This window comes from Synchiropus splendidus, chromosome 14 (assembly GCF_027744825.2).
Source record: "Synchiropus splendidus isolate RoL2022-P1 chromosome 14, RoL_Sspl_1.0, whole genome shotgun sequence".
Taxonomy (NCBI): domain Eukaryota; kingdom Metazoa; phylum Chordata; class Actinopteri; order Syngnathiformes; family Callionymidae; genus Synchiropus; species Synchiropus splendidus.
Genome location: NC_071347.1, coordinates 5,917,791 through 5,927,466, shown reverse-complemented (window position 1 = coordinate 5,927,466; position 9,676 = coordinate 5,917,791). Strand labels below are relative to the sequence as shown.

General features: G+C 41.7%; 2 protein-coding genes across 2 annotated transcripts; both read right to left on the bottom strand.

The window, feature by feature from the left end:
• Positions 1-1,123: 1,123 nt before the first annotated feature.
• Positions 1,124-2,047, bottom strand: LOC128771299 (galanin receptor 2a). Its single transcript, XM_053886651.1, has one exon. The coding sequence runs from the start codon at positions 2,045-2,047 to the stop codon at positions 1,124-1,126; it is 924 nt and encodes a 307-aa protein (XP_053742626.1).
• Positions 2,048-4,773: 2,726 nt separating this feature from the next.
• On the bottom strand, positions 4,774-5,742 carry LOC128771115 (parathyroid hormone-related protein-like). The gene is made up of 2 exons (XM_053886270.1): positions 5,639-5,742; positions 4,774-5,211 (listed from the first exon to the last, which is right to left on the bottom strand). Exons 1-2 carry the CDS (start codon positions 5,740-5,742, stop codon positions 4,848-4,850), a joined length of 468 nt encoding a protein of 155 aa, XP_053742245.1. The 3' UTR covers positions 4,774-4,847.
• Positions 5,743-9,676: the final 3,934 nt, after the last annotated feature.

Genomic DNA, 9,676 nt, shown 5'->3' with positions numbered 1-9,676 from the left:
GCCCAAGGGCCATATATGACCCATGATAAGTCATTTTACATGGCCTGCATGTGCTTATAAATACATATAGTTGAAATTAAATTTTTACTTCTTTACTTAATCTTTACTTTTACTTCTTCATCTTCTTCATAAAGCTATGCTTGTTTATCAAAGGATGCCATGTGCATGATAAGTCACTTCCCCCTTTGCTTCGTAGAACTTCAGAAAATTGAGATTCCTTTGGAATAAGCCTTGTTCTGGTAGCCAAAAGGGCCGTCATCTAGATACATTATTTAAAGGCTGAGTGAATTTCTCAGATAGTTATGACCTGAATTCTAGCAAACTGTTTTGAAAGCTGAATCATCAAGACTTTACCCTGTATTTTTTTTTTTTTGTTCATTGGCTTCATATCGTCAAAGCACCTGAGTCTTATCTTGCTTGACTATATCCAACAGGATAGTAGGCCATAGATGATGGGTCTGTACAAGACAGGCCAGCTGCCCTCGCTGTGCGTTAAAGAGAAGGCCAAAAGTCAGGGGGTGAGCTGATAGAGGGAGGGGCAGGTGGTCTCCTATTACCACAGTGGATGCCAGAGTTCGGACAGCCTTGTTATTACTCTTCATAATCTCCTTCTGTAACCATGACACCTGCTGCAAAGCCCTGTCACACCAACCTGAGGGCTGTTGTTGTGATCAAAAGCTGGAGTGACAAAAACAATCTTTCATACAATGTTATGTACTGCTCAATAAAGTTAAACTCCAATGTCGAATAATGTAATAACAAATCAAGTTCATAGTACGTTGCCTTTGGAAAGTGATTTGGGGCTTTTCGTCTTTTGTAAAATGATTGTATTTTAATCTGATTGGTGTAACTGGTTCAGTCTTGATCCCTGGTAATGGTTAGCCATCCCTACAGAATATCAATGAATGTTTATTTAGTTGATGAAGTGCAACATTGTCACCAGGATCTTTAAACTCAAGTGGTTTGAGGCAGAAGAACTGACTGTTTCCTTTCTTGCTGTGCTGTTTCTATCTGCAGATGAATTGAAACAATTACTGTTAAACAGGATTTACTTTATTTTACTGAACATTTTCCTATATGTTTGCTGAGAAAAAAAATACTTTGCAGAGTGGAGAGGTTCTGCCTAAAGGCTGTCAGAGGTGATGCTGGTGACCTGTGGTTGTACTCTGTTCCTGCGACAGTTGAAGAGCCAGGCTGCCCCCGTGTGGAGATAACGCTTGGACAGCAGCACATAGAGCACCGGGTTAATGCAGGGGTGCAGGTACTGCAGCACTGTGCAAATAAAGTAGAAGGTCTCCCAAGCCTGTCCGTGCTGATATAGCCCCAAGTACACGCACAGCTCCAGCACGTAGCCAGGGAGCCAACACACTGAGAAGGTGGCTGCAGCCAAGAACACCATTACTGAGGCCCGCCGGGTGTTTCTGGCACTGGACAGTGACATCACAGGACTCTTGCGAAGAAACACAGCCAAGCGGGCGTAGTTGAAGCCGATGATCAGCATCGGGAGGAAGTAGTAAAGCACAAACTGGCTCAGAATCACTTGATAATGATGTTCATGGATCGTCGGGAGGCAGAAGGTGAAGTTTGCCAACTTTGGGCCGAGGCTCTCCTTGGTGGCAAACATCCGCAGGGGCAAACTGATGAAGAAGCTTAGAGCCCAGACCATGGCAAACATGAAGACAACCAGGTCCATCGCAGGCGGCTGGTGTGGGTTTGTGATGATCATGGCGCGGGTCATGGACACCGCACATAGCGAGTATGTGCTGGCAGCCAGGCTGAAGGCCAGCAGGAACTGGTAGACTACACAGGAGGTGTTGCCCAGAGGCCAGGAGTAGCTGACGGCCGAGTGCAGGGTGAAGGGGATGAGAAGCAGAGTGAGGAAGTCGGCCAGCGTCATGCTGAGCAGGAGGATGTCCAGGCGGTTCCTGCGCAGTGTGTTGTATTTAGCGAAAAGAGAGAACACCAGCAGATTGGCGCAGAGCCCGACACCCATGATCACTCCACAGGTGCAGGCGAATATCAGCCCGTAGCTGTTGGGGACGGCCATGTTGTCATAGTGTTTCCTGTCAGAGGGAAGGAAAGCAGTCATGTATCAGCTGAGTTTCTGATGACATCCAACAAACAAACATGATTCCAATGGAGTTAATCAATTGAGAATTGCATTCCTGTTTTTATCACTTTAGGATAACAGAGGCAAAAGTGATTTAGCTTTTAGAGCCGTTCTGAGAGAACACTGCTGCAACCCCATCACAGCGCTGTAAACTAGTTTCCTTCAATGTGGAACTAAAACATAAAGACAGAACTCAAGAGACGAGAAAACAGGTCTCTAAGTGGAGGAGCGTTATATGCATGGTTTTAGTACAGTGAGATTGAAATCACACTTGACATGAAGACAAAATTCAAATAGGCGGATATGTGTTTACTCATTTCGATGTAATTAACTACATCCAATCCAACTAGTAAATGTACTGCTAAAAGTTAACTGCGTTTAAAAAAATGCGTTCATGTTAGTGACTTACAGATTAAAATACTCAAAAATAATCTGTACCATCAAATGCTGAATTATGATTTCAAATTATTCATGCATTAACGTAGGGTTTAACATTCTCACAGGATTACATATTAGATAAATATCCCTAACACACTTACCATCTTTTCTTTCTATCACTCTGCTGGCTTGAGTCTGTTGGTGAGTAATCCTCGGGTGAGTCTTGTTTAGGTGGACAGAGGAGCCACCTTCTCACTGCTCTCTCTATGTGGTGTGAGTGCTCGCATCCATTATGCTTGACTAGGTTTAAAGAGAAATGGACAGCGGGTATCTACTCTTTAAAATGAAGTATTGTAAAAAAGGATGGCACCAGTTGTTTGAAATGATCAATGTTAGAAATATTAATAGTAGTCGTAGTCATTGCTGGTTAGATGCGCGTTTTAAATAATGTTCTGCAGTGGTAGAACAATTCTATATACTGTTTGGTATCTCTCAGAGATACGCAGTTTTGTGTAACAGAGACAGACATTTTTGTTTTAGCAGCGAAGGTAGTGGTAAAATCATGTATTATCTCTCTCAGTCTCTCAAAGTGTTGTCTTTACAGTGTAGATTTGCACCACAGACAAAAACCTTTAACCACCATAAATATCTCCATAGAGCATTGATTACTTTCTCTGTTCCTCCCCTCTCTGGAGACATTAGTGTATCCCTCCCAACGTGTGATTGATTTCTGGTGTGCGAGCTGTGGACTCCTGAAGCGGCTTTATCTGGCTTTCCACAGCATTTACGACTCTGTGTCGACTAATGGCCTGCGCTACACAGTGCTGCTCGTAGCACAGGATATAGCTGACGCGGATGCATCCCTTCCATTACCAGTGTTTGTACCGTTCTGTCAGCAGCTGTTAAAAACGCCACATGTTCTCACGTATGGTGCTAACAGCATCATCAAAGAAAAGTCAAACAAACAAAAGACATGTTTGTTTGACTACAGTTTTATTTTTTCATTCAGCCACTGTGTTTCTGTGCTCAGAAATTCGTATTTCAAATAAATGCAGCAATCTCCTATTTGAAAGCAAATTGCTCACTGTTTAGCATCAACTTTCTTGGCGTCATTTAAGAGGGTCTTGAGTTGTGTCATCATGGAATAACAGTTTGTTTTATTTGATCATATATATATGGATTAATAAATTACAACAAAAAATGCATTTAAATATTTAAGCATTTAATCGTTTTAACTTAAGAATTTTATTTAACAGTTTGCGCTCCAGACAACGCAGAACCTTTGTAAGTGCAGGAGTTCCTGCTCCACTGATCACACTGATGCACAAGACACGTGGCAGCTAGGATGATAACAACAACAACAAACATGGAGGAATCCCTGAACAAAAGCAAACAAAAGCATCTGTTTGCTTTTGTTCAGGGAGGTTTTTCACTACACAATGGCCAGGGTTTCCACTACTCTGAATGGACTTGAAATTCTTATAAAATTGAAATTCTTATACAAATATTTTCAAGACATTAAAACAACTTTAGTTTAAATGAGGTGATATAATAACTTGAATATAGCCACCATTGTGATTTATTGTGCTATTGTCAAACTGATGCAAAATAATATTTGTTGTTTAAATGTATGTATGGGTCTATCATTTGATTCAGTAATATACCAAATTCATTCAAATAGAAAAATGTGGCTCGCTTGTAGCTCAAATCCCACCCCTATTATATATATATATCTATATTAGTTATAGTATAGTTCACCAATTAAGCAGTGATCACACAGAAACAGTTGTGTTTCTACTGATTTTAATACTTTTTAATGCTTGATTAATTGGACAAATATACACAAGTTCTCAGTGCAAGTGAGGACCGTCAGCTGAATTAAACCAACTTTGCATCTTTTAGAAAAATAAACTTTTAAGTGCACACAATGTCTCCGGTATGGACGGATAGTTTGCCTTTGAAATAAAAACATCCACCACAAAAGAACATGAATATGATATCTCTAAAGTGCAATACGGAATTTAGTCAGCAGCACCACGACACATTCACAAAATAAATATACACCATTTTAAAACAAAATAAATTACTGTTTGTCGATATATATGGTTCATGATAATGAAGTCACTTTGCGACACCACATTCCAATCCCGTAGCAGTGTAATAAATCCATGATACCGAGGTGTTTTCTAAATAAATATGGCCGTAGCAGGTTGTTAATGTGACATACATTAAATATGCATTCTGACAAGAAAAAAAAGCAAAGCAATAATATCATACAGGCATGTTGGATGAGGAGACTGTTTTTCCAGTCGTTCAAGTCTGTGTCTGATTGAGGCCGACTCCACCATCGTGTCACAAGTTATCGTTCTCGTCTGCGTTTCTTGTCGGTCTCTCTACGTCGCCCAAACCTCACCTTTTTTTTCCTTTTTGTAGCCAACTTGAGCGGCTGGTCTTTATAGGCCAGAGATTTGTTGGTCTCCTGAGGCAGGTTTCCGCCGTCTCTGTCCAGTATGAATCTGTCCAGTATGTTCTTCGACGCCTCTGGTGGCTTCAGATGTACCGAATTTCCACTGAAGTTTGGTGTCCTATCCTGGAGGGTAGGTGCTGGCCCATTGGCTGTGTGCACTTTATGCAACAGCTCCTGGATCCACAGTCGACGCTTCAACTCCTGCATGGTGCGACCTTTGTCGTGCATCAGCTGGGCATGGCTTACTGACCTCCTCCTGCAACCAGGTCAGTAAAGCCTTCTTAGTATTCGTGTAAAACATGTTTCAATTATAGGAAGCTCAAACCTCAGCTAAATAGTCAATATGTCTGACATAAATACATTTTAATCCTGTGTTCATTTCCAAATAATACTCTTCAGTCATATTTGTTGTATGGGTTTTCTTTGTATTTATGTTTGTAATAAGTGATGTTATGTATGATATGTCTGCTACATTTATATTTGACTGCAACTTTGGCTAAATTGAAGTTCAACCTCAGCACAGAAGGGGGCAGCACATGTTTCTAGGATCATTCACTGATGCTGAGGCAAGTCTCTGAAGTTTATATGCAAGTGAAAACAAGTCAAAGTGTATTTAAATTGTCTGTCCTATAATTCCAAATTACTCTTACTAATTTTACAGTATGCAATTCAAATGGACTCACGTTCTGTTACTAACTGCAGAAACTGTCCTTCCGTGTAGAGTCATCGGAAAACAGAGTAAAAACACAGCAAGGCTCCACTGGTGAAGCATGACTATGGAGGACATCCTTGAGAAAATCTGGAGAAGCAAGGTCATAAAAAATGCTTTTGTTCGTCAACTTAAAAGCAGATTAAAAAAATGTCTTCAAAGTTGCTCCAATAATCCACAAAAATCACTGTGAAATGTTGCAAACAAAAACATAAATTATTCTGCCAAGAGCCAATGGGTTCCCTATAAACTGCTGTCCAGGTCCATTGGTGTGTAGGCAACCTGGGGAAATCCCCTGCAAGTCTGCTCCATTCATTTGCCTCACAACAGTGTGTGCGGAGCTATATATCCCCCCCCCCACAAGTGTCCCAATTAAAAGTGTGATAAAGATAGAAAAGGCCAGCAGCCCATCTGCTGGCGGGTTGCCCCTCCACTGCAGCCTGCGGCAAGCTTAGAAAGAATAACGCTGAAGCATCATCCCCCGGTGGCTGTGAGAGTGCTGCTCCAGTCCAGCACAGTGAGCAAGTCTGTGTGAGGCAGAGAGAAAGTTTCTGTTGGAGAAGATGCAGACACCACCTTAGCCCCGTCCCATGAAGTCCTCTCCTCACCCCCTCCCAGCCCTCATCTCCCCCCGTTCCCTTTCACTGCCTCCTTCACAGCCTTCCTACACACCTGCAAACTAGACACAAGACAGCACCGCTATGCCCATGCTCATTTACATATATCAAGTGGTGGTCGAATGTTCGTCTACAATAATTTGTCATTGAGATTGCGATTAGTGACAGGTGTCCTCTGTGGCAATGGTCCTGTTACAATGTGGAGTTTATAAAGGGGAGGGGCTGGGTTACTCCAAAGCAAACAGCAGGGCCTAACCACTTTCCCGAGGGGATGACCATAACCTCAAAGAAACCCAGCCGGCTGTCTCTCACTGCCGACCATTCAGTTTACCTCCACACCGCCTCAGCAAACCAGCTCACCACCTAATGGTTACTGTGGGCTCTGAGGTATCTCTGAAATGCAGCTAACACGAAAAGTTGCGGGTTGGACACTGCGGGCAGCCATACCGTCATAGGATGTATGTGGAGTATTAAATTGGATCTGAATCCTTTCGTCAGTTGTCATAAGTGGACTAAAAGCCTTGTAACTGGCTGTGTAATTTCATAAACCTGTATCTGCTCTGCAGTGGACATTTGTCTTTGGTGATCTTCTGTGGATGATAGTAGAGCTGTATTCCTTCCTGTAATGAAACCTCAAAGGACGTCAATGACTTAGACTGCTTGAATATTTTCCCTTTCTGATAGATGGTCAGATGGATTGGTTTGATACATGAGATGCGATGACATGTGGTTGGGTCTGAGCCAAAGGAGGAGTGAGCAGGAAAACAAGACGATTTTACATTAATGCAACTTTTCAGAAATGAGTTTTTAAGATTGTTTTATTTGAAGGTGGACAAATATGTTGCATTTCTATCTCCTCTGGCAGACTGTCCCAGAGTCTGGGTGCCCTTAAGAATCTTTAGAGTCAGAAGACTGATAATGCACTCGAACACCAAATAGTTTATCAAAGAGCCCCTTTGTTGTTTCGGACGCCCACAGAGCTGCGTCGTTCATGGACAGTTATAAGTTTGACTGATGAAGAAGACCAGTCTCTCAACCTCTCATTGACTGTGTCCACTCTTGCATCTGGGAGGCAGTGTGTTGTGGTGTTAAAGAAGAGCATATCCTTATGTATGAGGTGGGTGAAATCTGTTTGGTGTGGAGGAAGTCATGGCTGTCCCCAACTTACGAATTATCTTTGTGTCAATATGAAACATTGGAGGGTTTTAATAAGATGTAATATGAATTGCCAGTCCTTTCCTGAAGCCATGAAACCACCTGGCTCAGTTGTTCTTTCGCCTGTCCTTGTTGGTCTCTAGCGCAGCAATAGAGTGAAGTTGTTGGTTGGGCTTCAAGTTCTTCAAAGTTCCTTGACCTAGACTCCTTGTCTGACAATACACTTTGGCCACATATGAAAGTATACCTGGTGTGTGCAAATTACAAGCATAACGTGGCCACAGCCTTCCTGCTTGTACGGATGACTTGTTGAAATTGTTGGCATTGTGTCTGCATGAATACAGCCCATTCAAAACCCCTCAGTCATTAATGTTGTCACTGTTTCTAAAAGTGCCACATTACTGGATGGAATAACTCATGAATAAAGCTCATAAATTATTTCTACGAGCGGCGATGATTGGTCAAATCACTCCAGGCTAGACTGTGTAGCAGTTGGTGGTAAATTATTCAATAGAAGGCTCAGTATTTTACAAGAGGTCATGATTCACTTCGGCATGGGGTCCAGTAGGGATTTGGACTCAGCATGAATATATGGCAGCCCCCCTGCTGTCTCCAACACTCTGCTTTCTTCTATTTCCAATAAGTCTGCTCCCAACTTGCAACACTTAAGCATTCGGTGGGGAAAAAAATACCTCATTTGATTCCACCCTGCAAAGACTTTACCTGCAAGAAATAGCGAGGAAAAAAAAATCTATTTCCTGGCAGACGACAGCCTGTAGAACACGAGCCAGGAAAGCTGCTTTTGATTCATGCTAAATTGCACTCTCAACATTGACTAGTATTACTGTCTATTTTTCATCCCCTTTGCTCTAAGCAATGTTATACTCACTCTCACAGAGTATTTGAACACCTACCACGGTGAGGATTTATAGTCGCCAGTTTCAGCCAGCACACCGTCACCCAGTGCAACACCCTCATGTCATGTATGGATTCAGTGCTTAGCATCTATTCTGGGATGTTTTGTACTGTACCCATCCTCCTCACAGGACCCCCCTATTATGTCATAACATTTGGCTCCACTTGAAGCAACAGTCCCAGCTTTTGTTGAGGAGTTAAATTCGCACTCTGTTCTTGGCAGGTACATCTCAGCCGGTCACTGAGTTCTTTTTCCCATACAAGTCACGCTCTTCATTTTGTCAGCATCCCCTATTATTTCATGACTATTTTATGGCACCACTCCCCTTTAACACAGTTCAGGCTTCACGTAGATGGAATTTCAACATGATGGCTTTTTAAGCATGTGCTCTATGAAATAGCCCAACTTAAAGAAAAATAAATGTAACACCATCTCAGTTAAACATGGCACACGACAAATGACTGGCAATACATGTGTCCGCTGAACTTCAGAGAGTATTTATGATGGACCTTCTTAGGATGAAAAATGATTTGTTGTTGCATGGGAACTCCACGTTTGTTATCTATAATTTGAGTTTCATATTCAAATATTCTTTTTTTTACCACATCACTTGTAGCAATATATAGTATATAGTGTCATAGTGGGCATTTGAGAGAGTTTATGTAAATCATGCACACCTACCATTTGCTTCTTCCATCCTCTTGTGCACTTTATTCCTCCTTATTGTCATCTGTTTCAGCTATTTTCCCCAGCCTCGCAGCAGACACTGGAGTAATAAATAAAATAAAGGAGCACAATATTGAATTCCCTTTTATGTGATTTCTGGCAGTCACTTTTCCTGACTAACCAGATTTCAGCTTTCAAGTCGCCTTTTTAATGTGCTTTGTCGAACGATAATCCATATAACTGGTGCTTGTAGTTTGGTGTATAATATAGGGATGTGTGCTGTAATCTGATCTCAAAGCACAGAACTGTTTCCAGGTCAGAGGGGTCATGATTTCATTAATCTGTGGCCTACTGAACCATTAAATAATTGAGAGAATATTCCAATTATATGACACTGGAGCCTTTCCTACTTCATCTGAACAAATTATAGCATACCTAAACATACTGACGACACCGTAGTGCAGTGATTTAAACTGTTAAACTCAGATAAGTTTGACATAGCATAGCATGATGGATACCCCAACAGTAAATCCAAAGAGTTGGCCAGGACCAGATCATAAAATGTTTCATGTGCGCCAATGAAATGAAACAAAAGACAAAGACAGTTACACCATATTCCTACAGCTCCCACAGACTCTTCTTGTCAAATGACCTTCCA